Source organism: Lemur catta, chromosome 1 (genome assembly GCF_020740605.2).
Source record: "Lemur catta isolate mLemCat1 chromosome 1, mLemCat1.pri, whole genome shotgun sequence".
In the NCBI taxonomy this organism is placed as follows: domain Eukaryota; kingdom Metazoa; phylum Chordata; class Mammalia; order Primates; family Lemuridae; genus Lemur; species Lemur catta.
Genome location: NC_059128.1, coordinates 240,917,629 through 240,935,782, shown reverse-complemented (window position 1 = coordinate 240,935,782; position 18,154 = coordinate 240,917,629). Strand labels below are relative to the sequence as shown.

Here is an 18,154-nt window from a genome sequence, read left to right as displayed (position 1 = left end):
TTTCTGGCAAGCAGGATAATGCCCCCCAAAGATTGCCCACGTTCTAATCCCCAGAACCTGTGAAGATGTGAGGTTGCACGACAAAAGAGAAATAAGGTTGCAGATGGAATTAAGGTTGCTAATTCACTGATCTTAAGATAGGGAGAGTAACCTGGATCATCCAGGTGGGCTAAATATAATCACAAGGGTCCTTAAAAGCAGAAGAGTAAGGCAGAGGAGAAGGCCAGGGTGAGAGTGGCGTGGCGTGGCGTGGCGTGGCGTGGCGTGGCGGTGTCATGAGCTTGACCTAGTGTTGTTGGCTTGGAGGTAGGAGAGGAATACAGCAGCCTCTAAAAGTAGAAAAGGCAAAAAACCAGATTCTCCCCTCAGATGAGCCTCCAAAAGGGAATGCAGCCTTGCCCACACCTTGATTTTAGCTCAGTGAGACCCAGGTTGGACTTCTACCTACAACTGCAACATAATAAATTTGTAGTATTTTAAGCCACCAAGTTTGCGGTAATTTGTTACAGCAGCAACAGGAAATTTATATACAGCTGCTTAATCAATTAGGACCAATTAATGCAAATGCAATCACAGAAGACTATAAATAATCAATTTAAGCAACTAAAAAATAACATTTAACTTGGAACACAAGTCCACTTTTGAAGTAATAAAAGCAGCACACAGATTCCTTGGCTTAAAGAAATATGGGACAGGAAATATGTAAGAGAAATGTTTTTTCGCTTCCACCAGAATACTAGAAGAAAAATGGGATTAATAAAAAGAACATATTGATCTCAACGATGAGGTAAGAGGTTTTTAAATACTAGTTGGAAATACCCTTCTAGGTGTTCTGGAATCCTTGTCCCTAGGGTTCTTTAAGTTGCACAGTGACCTATCTATTTTATGTATCCCGAATGGCTTAGATATTTATTTGCCTGATAACAGAGCTTAGATTAAACAATCTTTCATGCCCTCCTCCAGCCTAAATATTCTATATAGACTTGAGTCTATTCAGTTCCATGCCACAAATATTTATTGCCTCTCTATTCATTGTAAATTATTCTGATATGAATAGCCAAAGATTAAAACATAAACCTTGAGTTTAAGTTTACAATATAATACTTATTTAATAGCAAAGGCAAACAACCATATTCAAGCTAGACAAGGAGAAGAATCATAAGGGATGGATAAGTGTCATACTGATAAAAACCCACCAAACAAAAAACAATGCATTTTTATTGATCCTAAAACAATGTCATTGGTCATTATTAGAGGTTATCAGGACACCAACTTATAACCATATTCTTATATCCTGCCTTTCATAAATGTACTTTTATAGAAGGGAAATGAAAAGGCAGATGAGAGAAAATTCTACTTTATCATTGGCTAAAAAAGCAGAAGAAATGATAGAATTAGACAACTGCCATTTTATAACCCCTGAATAAAATAATGGATCTTGAAATGATCATTAACAGATGCTAAAACCATTGGGTGAAAATTTGATGGGGAATTTCATAACAGAAGGATCGGGCTGAAACCACCTAAACACACCAAACAGTCTTAGATCGCTGAGTGGAACGGACAGCCATTATGTACTTCTTTATGTGGATCATCAAGAAACACATAGTACTACCTATAAAGTATTACATCCCTCCAAAAAGCTGAATCCAAATCTAGTACTGCTTCCAAATCTAATTATCTTTTCATAGGAAATTCAGAGGATAGAGGACCCAGCTCAAAAAAATACATAATGGAAGCAACTAGTTAAAAACAGAATAACGATCCAGTTTCTTTAGACATCTGTGGCATTTAAAAAGGGGAAGAAGAAAGGATTGTTACAGAATAAAAGAGACTTGGGTGACATAATCAAATGTAACATATAGACCTTGTTTCGATTCCGATTCAAACAAACCAACCCTAAAAAGAAAGATTTAAATAGGGAGTAGGTATCAAATGATGTTATGGAATTGTTGTCAAAATGTGATAAAGACATGGTGTTTTTAAAAAATGATTTATCTGTTAGAGATGCATACTGAAACATTTTCAGATAAAAAGTATGAAATCTTGTTATGCTTAAAATACTCAAGCAAAAAATATAGTATATATGAAAGAACACATAGATTAAGATTAGCAAAACAGTGACATATATCCAAATTGTATGACGAGACATGAGGGTTCATTATAATATTCTTCCTCCTTGTATGTTTGAAATTTTCTACAATAAAAAATATGAAAGGATGAACACAATAATAAATAAAGGCATTCCTAATCCATTTAATCAACCTTCATCATTGAAAGTGTGCAAAGTCAGAATATTTGTGCTAGAAATTTTCTTTAGCTTTCTGCACATATTTCTCATTAGTAATTTGATTTCTGTCACTTTAAAATTGAATGTCTTTCACTTTATATGGAAAAAAATTTACAACTGACCAAATTCTCAGTTTACATAACCAAAAAATATATCATAAATAAAATATTACTTCTAATGCTCAATGAAAAAGAGACAGTAGCTATGTTTCTCTTTTTGTGGAGGTAAGCATACAGCTTCCAGTCACTTTTTATAATAAACAGTGAATATAATGGAGAAAATTTCAAATTCTTTATGATTTATGTGGTCAAGGTTAATGTTAATTACATTCGATGAAAGTGCCTAATTCTCCGTTTTTTGGTAACAAACAATGAGGTTTGCTTTAGAGTGATTCTCTTATGTAAAATCTAGTCAAGACATTTAATTAACAGTATTACACTCTTGCCTGGTTTTAAAGTCCAACAGAGACCTCTCTGAGAAACAAAAAGCTGCAGGACAAAATAGATTTATCTTGAACATTGCCTGCATGTATGCACAAACACCATAAATGACATAAAGTGTTTGAATTTACAGGATTAAACTTCTGAAGTTCATAGAAAGGCTCTTAGCAATAATCCCACCAGTGGAACAAAATATAAATCTAATCTTAGACTACTCAGAAAGCCTTTGAAAGCACTCACAGTAGAGGATCCCTGCCCTTTTTAAAATATTATTCTCTAAAAGGGTTTTATTTGCAAATAATTTTTTCTGAGGAAGACTTAAGGGTGACTGGTATCCTCAAATTACATTTTAATATGATAAGAACATTTCCAAAGAAATATAAAATTTTATTATAATACACAGAAAAACTTCAATCTTTTTGTCTAAAATACTCTAATACACTTTTTCTTTTTAAGGGTAGCTTCTCATGAAAAGATCCCAAAAGCTCTAGTTGCTATCTTCTAGCAGAAGGAAGTAAAGACACAGCAGGAAGAAAAATTAGTCCACATAAACAAACTACGTTACAGAGGTTTAAGTCCACGCATTTCAGCTAATATTTTCCTTATGCATTTTTAAGTTCTGTGGTCAGGGACTGTAACTACAATGACAGCAAAGATGACTATTTCTGCATGCAATAAATTTTTTTAATGAAAATAATTGTGTTACAGGTTGCAACAATCATGAAGAGGATTTGTAACTTTAGCATTCAGTTGAGCTAAGGATGTAAAAGAAGTGGTTGTTGCCATCAAGATTTGTATGTCATGTTACACCCATTACCTCTCACCTCCCATCTTTCTGTACCTGATACCCAAACACCTTACCAACTACAGCCTCCGCGAATTTCCCTTCTGCGGGAAGAGGGAAGTACTGGTTTGGTGATGTGTTGCTGCCGTATCCCAGAAGAAAACCTTCAAGCTTTACATTTGGGCTTGGACGCAGGAACTTCAAGAGGATGGAGTCACTGGTGGTATTGACATGGACTTTTAGGCTTGGCCTTTTACCTAGCAAAGGGAACAAAAAAATACGTGGCTATTACTTCACCTCTTTAGTATTCCATGCAAATTCCCAGCAAGGATGGCATCATTCTCGGAACAAATATTACCAACTTTGTCACTCAGTATCACGCACATACAAATGCCTAAAATGTAGTCATTTTATTTGACAGCAAAGAAAATGCACTTATTTACACAAAGAAGCCTGGAATAGAAAGTAAAACCTTAGGGGTTCAAAACTTGGTAGGTGGAATTTGGGCTATTTTGGATATGCACAGTTGGTCAGAACCTTCACTTTATACACACTGTCTGAGTACAGTGAAAGGACCTGGATTTCCTTATTGGTAATATAGAATTACTACAGCTTGAACCCCCCGAGCCTCTTCTATGCTGCTATTTGATAGTGTCAGAAGGGAGGGAAGAGAAGGTTTCTGGCTTAGGGGGAACTGAGATGGTAGAACAGGGAGTGCTGGAAGGCAGAAGGGTTGAGGGTTCCATTGGGAGCTTTCTGGGTCAGTGAGACAACTCCATGGAGACGCCCAACAGTGAGTCAAATGACCTAAGTGTGATACTCAGGACTGGAGTGCAGATCTATCCAGGTGTCATTATCTTGTAAGTAATGACTGGATGAACTTTCCCAGAAAGACTGGAGACTGAAAGGAGAGCCCCTACCCAAGTTCTCAAGACTTTTTAACTACGAAGGCAACAGTGCAAATAATCACAGTAACCAAAGGTCTTGGCCAAGTAATTTTCTCTTGTCTTTGGAGCCAGAAGGAACCTTGTTCAAACCCCAGCGCTATGACTTATTTGTCACTGTGGCCCCTGGCAACTTACTGAATATGCTTGATTCTTAGCTTCTTGGTTTATAAATGGTGAATAACGTCTGCCTTCTTGCTGGGTTGTTCACGAAGATTAGTTAGTGCAAATAGCACAACCTTAAAGCTGGCATGGAGTAATTGTTCAATAAGGGCTTACTAATACAAGTCCACAATCTTTTAGCCATGATTCAAAAATCTGAAAAATTTTGTATTTTTTTTTTTTTGTGAGTTCATCTCAAACTCATTTGATAACAAACCCCAGTCAGAACCCTCATGAGGCCACTTAGTTTTTCTTTAATCCCACTAGTGTGACTATTCACATGTTTCATTGAAGAAAGGTGTTCAGTTCAATGGTGCTGATCAAGATCCCACTGAAGAAGCTGTGTAACATGTGGTCTAGACATCCTGGTCTTTTCTAATCCCCCGCATTTCTGAATTCCAAAATGTGTCAGGCCTCAAGGAGCTTAGATAAGAGATTGTGAACCTGAATTATTTTCTTTCTTTATTCTCAAAGATTTAATATATTTAAGGTATTTCACCTATTGGCAAGCCTTCATTTACCAACTTAATAATTCATATTCTATTTCTTATTAATCAAAAACTTATATTGTATAAATACCAATCATCACATCTGTATAGCAGGAGTTCCCCAAGACCATCACACTGAATTTATTATGCTCCAGCCAAATTCAGCCTGCACAGCCTCGACATAGCTACATAAAAATATTCAATTAGGCCTTTAGAAAAAGAAAACAACCTTTCTTGGATACTAGGTTGTAGGAATTATTCATACCTCAGCAGCTAGGACTATAGTTTTCATGCATGTGAATAGTACTTTGTATTTTCCAAGAACTTGATGAAATTTTTATAAACTTCTTGAATCTCATATTTCTATAGTTACACCTGAGGAAAAATTAAAACTCAGAGATATTGGGTGGCTTATCTAATATAAAGTCCGAGAAAAGGATCTTATAGCTCACCTAAAACAATTCCCCCAAATGAAGACATTGAGGTACCCTGTATGCTAAGTCATCCTGTACGTTAAATGTCAGGTCAAAACTGGATCTTGACTTCCCTGCTCTCTTTTCACTGAGAACTTTGTCATTACCCAACAGAGTGAGGAGTGGCTAAGCCACAGACCAGATGCTCAAGTTGATGCCAACCACTGATGCTCTGTGCTAACGTCACCGGGTTTTGATAAGGTGATTTATATTTCATGTAAAACACAGATTTTTTTTCCCAAGCCAATGTTTTCTCTCTTTAATAATGTGCCTAGATTAACTCTAGATTTACTCCATCCTTCTCAATAGAATGGAACAAATGTAAGTCAAGCACATACTCTGCTGCTTTAGGAGGTTATCAGGTCTCACAAATGAATCAAAACACAGCCAGCCTGTTTCCAACACTTAGTTGGGAAGAAGAGTTTAAGGAGTCTTGATGAGCTTAGCCTGCACTCATATTTGACCAGGAGCCAAGGGTCACATCATCATCATCACTTTAGACTTTCGCTCATGACTCTGGTCTGACATACCACGTTATTCCTCCCCTGGGTAAGTGGAAAGGGCAGCTTTTTTGAGAAAAAGGAAGGCTATGAAAAGAGCTATTAACCAACTGAAGTGGAAGTGATCACACCTCTTGTGCATAAGACTTTTCATGACTTCAGTCTTTTTCTTTTTTGGCAAACAATTTATGTCAACAAATACATCAACATCATACAACCTTTCAAATGTGTTAGCACTGAGCTGTCTTACTTTCCCTGAAATTTCAGTTCATACTATTCTCTAGAGCTAACTTAAAATGTTCTGAAAAAAATATACATGGACAAATCTCACCTTAACGTAGTGTCAAAACCTTAATATTTTAAGACCATCATCCCAGTTCTTTATGTAGAGCTAGTAACACAAATCTCTTCATTATTTTACCATGTATCACTTCTTCTCTTATTACTTTTCAACATATGTCATTTGGTTTTGTCCAGTACAATCTCAAATTCTGCAATACATGTGAGGCCCTGGCCCTTCACCTTTTCTCAGGTCATCCACCTGTGTGGATTCCCTCTATCAGTGTTTTGCCTTCTCTATATCCCTTCACTCACCCAGTTATGACCTCGTTGATCCTTTCAGTAGTCAGCAAAAAGTTTAAGCAAGTTTTTCCCCTTCAGTCTAAATAAATTTGTCAACTGTTCCTTTAAATGAATATTTGGATGAATATTCAATGACATTTTACACTCTTATTTCTCCAATATTTTGGGGGCATATCTATATAAATTCTACATTAATTTTTAATCTTTGATTAATAAATTTATTTTCAGTGAGGAATTCTTGTAATGGTTTGAACACTAGTCACGTAATGACAGTTATCTTTCAGCAGTTAGTATAAAGATCTCTGATGAGTGACTTAAGGTGGAGATAATAAAAAATAATACTATACAACATGATACAAGCTTAACTAGTATGATATCTATAAGTAAAATGGTATATATGTCACCCAGGAAACCCCAGGAGTATAGAGAAATAAGGGTACTGGAAGAATACGCTTTATTGCATTTTATATGAGAAACAAAGCATATGTCAAAAGGAGGGAAAGAATAAAAAATGAATGTGAATGTTTTGGGGAAACCACACCAGTAGGCCTTAGAAAAAAGATTGCATATTGGCAAAGTAGAAACTTGGATCTATGACAGTGGTTTCTAATCCTCTGATTGTAACACCTTAAGGCATATCTAAATATTACAAAGGGTGTTGTGAAATTCTAAAAAAATAAAATCTTTCAAAACAAAATTAGAACTAATTTACTTTTAATTTTTAAAAGTAAATACTTGCCCTTCAGCATTAAAAACAGTGGCAAGGTGGTGAAACTAGAAAATCAGACAAAAGTTAGAGCAATGTAAGTTCAAAGAACTCTCTAGATCAACCAGAAAAAGTAGATTGCTATTGTTGCTATAGGCGCAGGTGCTGGGCAGACATTTAATTTTGACCCCCAAATTCTGAGTAGCTGTGGTCAGTTTTATTCAAACTCTGCAAATAAACATAGTCTGAACACATGGCACTTAGACCAGATAAGCTATCATGGACATCTCCGTGGACCTGTGAGAAAGGAATCACCACTATAATCCGTTCAGTAGGAGGAATTCTTTTATATCTAATCTCTCATAAGGTTATCTTATACTTTCCAAAATATTTCAGAATGTAGTCTAAATTGTTGATATCAAGTTGGTCAAGATGACAAAAGTACTTCAACGGCGAAACTTCAAAATATTAAAGCTCTCTTCTAAAAATAAAGCATACTTATTAGTGTAGCAATAATAATTAGCTTATATGCTTTCAATTTTTAAAAACACTAATGAAGAAATCAGAAATATTCTAAATAGCAACTTTGGGCTTAAACCATACCAGGTGCAGTATTAATTTCTATAAGATACTAAGTAAAAGAATAGTTATGATACTAATGTCATTAAAATAATGACCTTGTTTCAGGATTAAAAGCATAACCCTCTTCTTACCCATAACATGTTCTCTTTTGCATACTTTCCACTTACAATGACAATCTCTATACTTGCTCAGCCACTTATTTTGCTATACAATATCAATTTTTCTAAGATATCAAAATAATGAAATAAATTCCCATCAATTGAGATATGGCATATGAAACAGATTTGAAAAATTAATATATTGGACTGGATCAAATTTTTAAAGTTTTGAATTTTAAAAGAACTAACAATAAAAAGAAAAGGCAAGCTACATTGGGAGAAAATATTTGCAATACCTATACCTATTAAAGGACTTATATTCAGAATAAACAAAAGCGCAAAAGTTTTGAATAGATTCCTCACTAAAGGAGATATATGATAGGCAAGAACCACATGAAAAGATGCTCAACATCAAGGGTGGGAATTGTCAGATGTTTTCTGTAAAGGGTCAGACTATAAATATTTTAGGCTGGCAGGACAGATGTTCTCTACCTCAACTATTCAGCTCTGCCATTGTAGCACAAAAGCAGCTATAGACATCATGCAAATAAATGGACATGGCTGTGTCCCAATAAAACTATATTTATAAAAATAGGCAATGGGCTGGATTTGGCCTGTAGGTCATTGTTTACCAACTCCTCGTCAATGTCATTAATCATCAGGGAAATGCAAATTAAACCCACAGTGAGATACACACGCATAAGAATGACTAAAATTATAAAGACTGTCAAGAACAAGTGGAACTCTCTATACATTTGGAGTGTGAATGTTAAATGGTATAACCACTTGGGAAAACTATTGGGCAGTTAGCAAATAACATATCAATTTCATTTCTAGGTATTTACCCAGGAGAAATGAAAACATAAGTCTGTATAAAACCTTGTATGCAAGGTTTGTATGAATATTTGCATGACATTCCTCATCTCCACAACCACCCTAGACTCTCCTTTTGATGGAAGTTCATTCAAGCATCTTGTCATTTGTGAAAGCAGTTTGAATAATGTCTAATATTAATAATACCATTTAATCTTCATTCACCTTAAAGTATTTAACTAAAGCTGCCATTTTTTTTTTTATTATGGAAAATTTCCACTGGCATTGCTGGGTTTCAGGTTGTTGGGAAGAAAAAGTCAGATACTACATGATTTTTAGCATGACTTTTTCTTGAATGTCATAGCCCATTCTTCAGAGGCTTGACAGCATGGCAGAACAAAGTAAGTAGAAGGAATTTAATTGCTTTGGTGGTGGTGTTGGTGGGGTGTGTATGTGTGTGCATGCAGAATTATAATTAAAAACACTCATGGAGTAATTCCCAGGTCAATCCTTTCTAAATTTCAAGTTCTTACATTCCAGCTATCAATTTCATATATCTCATGGTATCCTGATTCTCTGGATCTCCAGACTGGAATCCTTTCTCAAAATCTCACAGATTCTCTGTTACTCTCTTCCAAACTCTTTGGGAATGGAGGCCTAATAGAGAGTTTCTGAGAGCTTGCAAAGAACTACTGTGCAGTAAACATGTAGCTTCTCTACAACATGTGTTACAAAAAGAGGGATGTCACTGACAGTTGTTCGGTTGTGCACTGCAAAACTCTTAAGTGGCATCATTCAAACCATCTTTATCTGTGGCTGTATATACATTAGCCACATTCACAAAGGCCATGCAAAAATAACTGCTGCTTACACAAATGGGTGATTTGATAAGGATAGCCAATCTGTCATTACCTAACCTCTCCTCATAGGTCTCAAGCTGCCCCACTCAGCCTGCCCTTTTTAATACATGCCTTTGATTTTTATCTTCCCTGTCTTTTAATTCTGCTGTCACTAGTAATGAGGGATATTGGTAGTAGAATGCCCAGTGTAGGCTGGATAGGAACTCAACTACAAACGCTTTGGACATTGCGATCCCTAATTTACAAATGAAATTACTTCACCATGTATATATAAAACCCCAGATGATGAACAAACGAGGACAATAGACGAAAAGAGATTCTGGGCATTCAGGAAATGGTGACTTAACAGCACAGAGCTTTAGAGGTAGATAGAAAGCATCCCTATTTGTGTTCCATAAACACAAATCTGAAAATACAACAAAAAAATCCTGATAAAAATGATTAAATAAAGCAAGATTTTTATAAATCTAAAGAAAAATTACATTTAAAAAATTGTACAAGAAAAGTTGTGGTAAAAGTCCCATAAGCCAGATGGACAGCTGCCTCAGTGCCAAGGAATGGGGGCCTTTAAAAAAGTCAGAACTTGACTTTACTCATACATGATCATATGTTAGCAATGAGCTCAAACTATTGCATTCCGTGATGTCTTCTCCAGGGCAAGCAGAATAGCGTGTTCCCTCTCCAAGTTGCTTTGCTGGGAGTCTGCCAGCTGGAAGATATGTTCCCACGTGCAACATGTGCTCTCAGAATTCAGGAAATAGAAAGTCCCAGCTCACCTGAAGAGCTCCCCTTATAAAGCCACACCCAGACAATTCCCATAGATCTGTAACCTCTAGGAGTCAACTTGTTAGCTTTTTGTTAGGACATCGTGGTCACCAAATACCCAGAAGATGTTTGCTATTGAATTTAGAAAGAAATGTCATTTTACTAAAAGTCTGAGGGGGGAAATCTTTTCTTCTTAATGGGGCACTTTATATCTGTTTGCCCAGCTGTTTGCATAAGTGAGTTCCATTTCAGCTAAAACAACCACAGTTTCCACCTTGGTCAGAATTCCCAATGCCCTGACTCCTCAGGCCAATACTTCACCGTCTGGTGACTTTGGAAGACTGAATGAGACAGACTGAACCTTCCAATGTTGACATTTTAGCACCACTTGGCAAGGCTAATAGTTTTACCAAAGGAGCAATAACTTCATTACCTATTTTGTAACCCAGCCAACAGCCAAGTAGGAAAATTACTTTCGTAGACTACCTTCTAAGTCAACAGTCTCTCATTCTTAGGAAGACATTTCATTCTGAGACATACGCAGATATTACTTGCACACATTCCCTTGATCTCATTTTGCTAAAGTTACTCTTTAAAGTTTGAGGCATGCTGGGGTGTTTTCTTTTGGTGGGGGGAGGGGCAACCACATGCAATTAATGACCATATACAGGTATTTGCTCTGAGGAAAGCAGGGCAGTGACATGGTTAACTTCAAATGACAAAAAAACACTAAGTAAAATTTATAGTTGACTTGGGGAATATGTGTTTTTACTTACCTGTTTTTCATTTTATCCATTGATTAGGGAGCAGGCATTAGTGACACAAATTCAAATATTACATGTCTGAGTACAAAGACTGCACATTCTAGTAAATTATGCAGATGAATAATTCAATTGTTTCAGTGTAGCATGATTAGTACAATTAGCACAATGTGCCTCTAAACCTGATAGAAGGAGTAACAAGAAGATATGTATAAAAAAGATGTCCTTTTAGTTTTAACCAGTCATGAAAAGTTTTTTTTTTATTTCAGTTTATTATGGGGGTACAAAAGTTCAGGTTATATATATTGCCCATGCCCCCCATCCCCTCAAGTCTGAGCTTCAAGCGTGTCCATTCCCCAGACAGTGCGCATAGCACTCATCATGTAGGTATACACCCATCCCCTCCCTCCCCCATCCCCCCCAGTTGGTTTCCCTCATCATCACCTAAGTGCACATTTGGGAATAACAGCAATTGGATATTGGACAGAGGCGGGGGCTGAGGGGAGGGGATGGGTGTATACCTACTTGATGAGTGTGATATGCCCTGTCTGGGGAATGAAAATAGTTTTTATTCCATGAGGATGTGCCTAAGGCAGATAAGAAAGCAAAGGGGGAAATACCGAGATGTCAAAGTCTATTTTGTAATACTCTTGCTGTACCAATTTGGGAAATTGGTAGTAAATTAGTAATTATTATCTTTTAGTGCATATAAAAGAAAAATAAGAAACCCAATAGGCTAAGGAATATAACAAAATTCATTTCCCTTCTTTTGGTTCTTTGCTTGATTTTCATGAAAATCCATGGAGATGATTTGCTTACATTCTCCTGCTATTTAAAATAAGAAATAATGGCAAAGGGTGCTTCTGATGGAAGGTGGGATAGGCTGGGTGCCAGAGCTCTGAAAGCGTGGTCCTCTAATTAGAGAATCAGCATCACCTGGGAACCCGCCAGAAGTTAAAATTCTCAGACCCCATCCAAGACCTATTGAATCAGAAATTCAGGGGTAGGAGCAACAATCCGTATTTCAACAAGCTGTTGAAATTCTGATGCATACTCACATTTGAGAACCATTATGCTTTGTACATTCAGTGCATTGAAAATAAAATTAATGGGCCCAATGCCATTAGAAAGACATTTACAGATATGCAATACAGTATGCAGAAAAAAAGACCTCATCCACAACCCTGTTAAGTTTCCTATCAGGAGATTTTTACGTATATTTTGGTCTTTGAACAAATTCTGTAAATAAGGGTTTTCAAGAATTGCAATTTCTAGAGACACATAAGGTAAAATGTTATGTTTGGCATAACTCTGTGACTTTTGAACATCAGTTATGTGTCTTTAAACCTAACCAATCTATTTAGGGACTTAGAAGCACAGATGAGTTATATTTCCAACATTTTATTATAAAAAACTTCAAACATACAGAAAAGTTGAATTGTGTAGTGCATGTCTATACATCACTACCAAAAGTCAATGATTTCTATTTTACTTGTTTTTATGATATATTTTTTCATCTCTCCATCCTTCTAGCCATCATTCAATTCAACTTACTTTTTAATGAATTTCAAAGTAAGTTGCACGTCAGCACTCTTCACTGCCAAACACTTTGGTATGCATATCATTAACTAGAGTTTAATATTTATTTATATTTTTCTTTTGAGATAAAATTTACATACAATGAAATACATAAATATTAACTATACATTGCTGTTTTTTTCCAAATGTCATACAGCTATGTAGACCAAACCTTTACAAAGATTTGTAATATCACCATCAGCCCAGAAAGCTTCCTCATGCCCCTTCCCAGTTCATTCCCATGCCATCCTCCCAGAAACAATCATTGTTCTTATTTTTACTACCACAGATTAGCTTTGCCCATTCTAGAATTCAAATTAAATAGAATCACGCAATATGTAGTCTTTTATGTAAGGCTTCCTGCACTCAGAATAATGTTTTGAAGATTTATCAATTTTGTTACATGCGTCAGTAATTTTTTGTTGTCACTGAATAGTATTCAGTTATCAAAACCACCATTTTCATGTCTTTCAGTTGTCTTCACAAAGAATCAACCTCTCTTGAATGTACTAATTTTGTAAAATATTGATTATAATAAAATTTTTGTAAGAAGGAAAATTATATATGCATATTTTTTCTTTCCATATATTTATTTCCATAATGCTATTATTTACCAGGAAAACAAAATTATAACTTGTCTATTGACAATAGGCACTTAATGATCACTTAAATACATGCTTAATGGTAAATGCCCACAAAACCATATAATGATTTCATTCCACTGAAAAGATAAGTACTGGACACTGATACTCAAGGTCTCTGATATCTTTCCCAGGTACTCCCAGTTGATATGAGTAAGCTTCTTTTGACACGTGTAATATGGACTTTCTTATGTCTAAGAATGATTTTCTCCAGGGTGAAAATGGAAAAGTTTAACCATGTTTCATAAGAAAAAAAATTGCTTGTCCTTATAATTCTCAGAATGATCAGGTATAAAAAAACCAAACAAATAAACAAACAAAAACTCCCCCACACAGAAAATATATCATTCTAATTAATATCACTCTATTTGGGTAATTTTCCTTTTTCTTTTCTTCTCCCAATAACTCCAGTTTGGACACACAATAAATTTCATTGACCAAATGAAAGTCAAATTTAATCAAAGTGCTTCTTTGACAAAGAGGAAGAAAATGCTTAACTTTTCCCAATACGTAAGATACCCTGCACATACAAGATTAAATATTTCCACTGTGAAAACATTGCTCTAGGGAGCAAATTGGAAATACTCTTGATAAAAATTAAAATTGCGCCATCTTGTAAAAAAACACTGTCAAACAGTCAAAAAAAAACTTTCTTAAACAAATCTGTTTTTGTTGTTGTTGTTGTTATTGTTTTTTGGGACTAAATTGCTCAGGCTGGTCTAAAACTCCTGGCTTCAAGCGATCCTCCCACCTCAGTATCCCAAGTAGCTGGGATTACAGGTGTAAGCTACCACATCTGGCTCCTTTTTAAATTTTTTTCAAAGTCTCACAAATAAAAACATGAGATGAAGTTGGAATCAATTGTTTCATCCACTGTCATTGCTTAGACATTTGAAATCTTCGTGAATTGTTTGTAATTTTTTTAGTTCATCAATACCCAGTGCTGATGGTATGCAGCTGTTTATTTTGAGATTTCACAGCATCAAAAGTCTTACATGGGCTAGAGGAAAATGGCTAAACCATCATGAGAGTGTGGCCAGGTGGTCTCACGTTCTTAGGCAGAGTGAGCAGTGAGACTTAAGGAAGCTCTAAGAAAGGCCATTTGCTATCAACCCCACAGTGGGGCATCCTTTTTAATAATACATTGTGTAAGAAATAGGAGATCTTAGGTCACCTGTTCTATCTAAGGCTCATTTTTCTCCTCTGTAAAATGAATTCAAGAATCCCAAATCCATTCTCAATCTAATATCCAAGAATATCTCTAACATCTGATCTAGATAAAATATTCCCATTAAAATGTAAGAAAATCCAAATAAATCAGAAAATAAATTTTTATGGGAACACTATCCTAATAATTTCCACATAATGTTTATTTTTCATGAGACTTCCAAATTGCACTTCAAATATGAAAAAAAGAACAAATATTTTCATAGGCACGTGGAAGAAATGCATGTGACTGTCACATATAATTTTTAACAGCTTTAGTTAGATATAATTTATATCCCATTAAATTCTCCCATCATAAGTATACAGTTCAATGATTTTTAGTAAACTTACAGAAGTTACTAAATTTTTCGAATTTACTAAATCCACCACAATCCATTTTGAGAACATTTCCATTACTCTAAAACATTCCCTTGTACCTATTCATAGCCAACCTTTGCTCTCACCCTTAGCTCCAGGCAACAAACCACTGGTCTACTTTCTACTTTTCTGGAAATTTAATATAAATGGACTTATACAACATGTAGTGTTTTGTGTTTGGCTTCTTTCACTCAGCATAATTTTTATAAGATTCATCCACCCTTGTTGTATCAACTAGTTCATTCCTTTTTATTGCTAGATAGCATTTCATTTTATGGATATGCTACATTTTATTTATCCATTCCTCAGCTGATGAATTTTTGGATTGTTTCCAGTTTTTGGTTATTATGAATAGTGCTTCTATAACAATTCATATACAAGTCTTTGTGTGGACATATGTTTTATTTTGGGGGCTAAATACCTAGGTATAAAATTTCTGAGTCATATGGTAAGTTTATGCATAACTTAAGAAACTGCCAAACTTTTCCCATTTTATATTAATTGTTAAGATTGTGAATATTTCTCTTGCTTGAAGACAACTTGAAATTGTGATTATCCAGAAAATGAGCTATATTTTTTATAACTATCACTAAATATATGTTATATGATAAAATTAATTATTTTAAACCCTGGGACTTCTGTCTTTAGTCGTTAATGAAGATGAGATCACTTATTTTATTATAATAATTATTTTAAAATATGGTAACTCTATCCGGAATGCAAGAAATAAGTTTTTTGTAAAAAAGTAAAATGATCAGGATAAATTGCTGAGCTGTCTTCTCAATCTCCAGTCATTGCAGTTTTAAGAATATTTTAGCCTATACTACTTATGTGAATATTTGTCCAACATAAAATTACTGAGTTCTGGAGAAATTAACTTTATAATTATTTATACTTAAAATTAAGGTGAAATTTGATGTAAACTTTGACTGTGTGAACCAAATACTTCAGTTGGGTTCTTCTCACTATGGAAATAAATAGCTATCTATAGTGACTTCAAATATATTGCTATTTTGATAATATTTGTCATTGTTTCTTTTTCATAGTTAGAATTAAAACATTTTGAAAGACTAAAATATTTTTCAGTATTAATGAAATATTGAAATTTCTGATTATATATATATATCTGATATGTATATATTTCATTACTGACATCTCTGATGGTATATGATTAATGTAGTGTTTGAACTTTTATAGGTGAGAAAAAGAAAGCCAAAAGAGCTTGACATCACCACCTACTTGTCCGACATTATTAAAATTTCCCCATCTTGCATAGTGGATGTGGCCCAAGCTTAAGACTAGGTGCTTAAAATAGAATTTTATGACATTTACAAAGTGTTAGCATAATCTTACTGAATGAACCCATTTGAAAATAAGTCTTTCTGACTTTAAATTGTAGCAATAAGAAAGAAATCTGCCTCATCACCCTTTTTTCATGTGACAGTTGTTTTTTCTTTTTTTCTTCTATTTAGACCATAGGAGCTGCAATGAATTTTCCTACTCCACTGAAAACTCTAAACTTGGAAAAGAAGAAATGAGATTGTCCTTTGAGTATTCCAAGTGCTATCCACAGGTGATTGTTCCTTAGACACTGAAAATGTGAATACTTTAATTCCCACTGGTCACTCTATACCACAATGTGGGATGAATTAATTTAAATTAAGAAAGAGAGACCAGGAGACATAAGAGACTGAAAAAGGCTGAAGTTGAGATAGCAAAAACTGTTAGGTACTATGAAGCTGAGAAAAAAGATAAAGAATAGTACACAAGGCAGCTTATCGGTAGCTGGAAATAGACATATGGAAACACTGGAGTAAAAATCCAAGACTACTCGGCTGAGGTGCCCAGACCTCCATAGCTCCATAACCGCTATGACCTGAGGATGAAACAAATATAATGGATGGGTAGGAATTAGTCAGCCACATTGTAGTGTGCACATGGGGTGGGGAAGAGGGCAGGAGCAACATTCTCAGGCATAAGGAATAGCATGAGCAGAGGCACTGAGGGAAGAAGTAGTTGGGGAATTAAAAGCTCCTGAAGAAGGTCAGTGTGGGGAGGGGTAATGGGTTCAGGGGTGTGCAATGGAGCTGTAAAGGACAGAGGGATCAGATCATATAGGGCCCCTGTAGACTGCAGTAAAAGATGTATCACTGTGTTAGAAGCAAACTTAAATTATTTTCCTCCACTAAGCTGCACACAAACACACACATCCCAAATTTCTGAGAAATGAATAATACAAAATTCAAATCTTAGATGATTGAAAAATACATACATGGAAGAAATGTTGCCTCACAATCTCTTAGCAACAAGTAACTCAAATGCTTGGGGAAAGATTTAAGAAGGAAAAAGTATGCTGTTTTTTTTAGTGAAAAACAACAAGATATTTTACAATAGATTACAGTTTAAATGGAATTAAATCAATACAGGTCCCTCCTGCAAACACAATGTGTTATTAAAATCAGTTGTTATTAACTCTATTCTTAACCTAAACTAAATGAAAATAAAGCAATTGGTGCCTATATTGGCAGAGACAGCCAGAGAATTATGTTGCTTACAACTTACTATGTATTTCTGTGTTTCCCAAATTATTTCTTCATTTCACTGTCTATCCCAGGCTGGTAGCACATTTTCATCTCCCTGTCCTCTACTCCAATACTAATTCCTGCATTAACTTTTTAACTTAAAAAATTGTACAAATAATACTGGTTCAGTATCCCTTAACCAAAATGCTTGGGACCAGAAGTGTTTCAAATTTTGGATTTTTTCAGAGTTTGGAATATTCCCATTTTACTGGTTTAGCATCCCAAATCCAAAAACCCAAAATCTGAAATGCTCTGATAGGCAAGTCCTTTGGGTGTCATGTCAGTGCTCAAAAAGTTTAAGATTTTAGAGCATTTCCTATTTGAGATGCTCAACCTATAAACATTTATTTTAACAAAAAATATAAAGAGTTGCAAAAGAGAAATTTAAAAAAAAAATCCATTATCTATATGGATTCTCTGCATATAGCTACTATGCAGAGCGATCACCTGGAAAGATTTTTATATATGTCCTTCCAGATATTTTTTTCCTGGGTAATATATACAACAGTTTACAAAAATAC

At 35.0% G+C, this 18,154-nt stretch overlaps 1 protein-coding gene across 1 annotated transcript in view; it reads right to left on the bottom strand.

Moving 5' to 3' along the window:
- Positions 1–18,154, bottom strand: part of LOC123630595 (ABI family member 3 binding protein) — a 221,947-nt gene that overhangs the window by 163,485 nt on the left and 40,308 nt on the right. Inside the window, exon 2 of the mRNA XM_045540393.1 lies at positions 3,592–3,771. Coding sequence (XP_045396349.1) covers positions 3,592–3,771 — 180 coding nt within the window. The remainder of the gene's footprint in view (positions 1–3,591; positions 3,772–18,154) is intronic.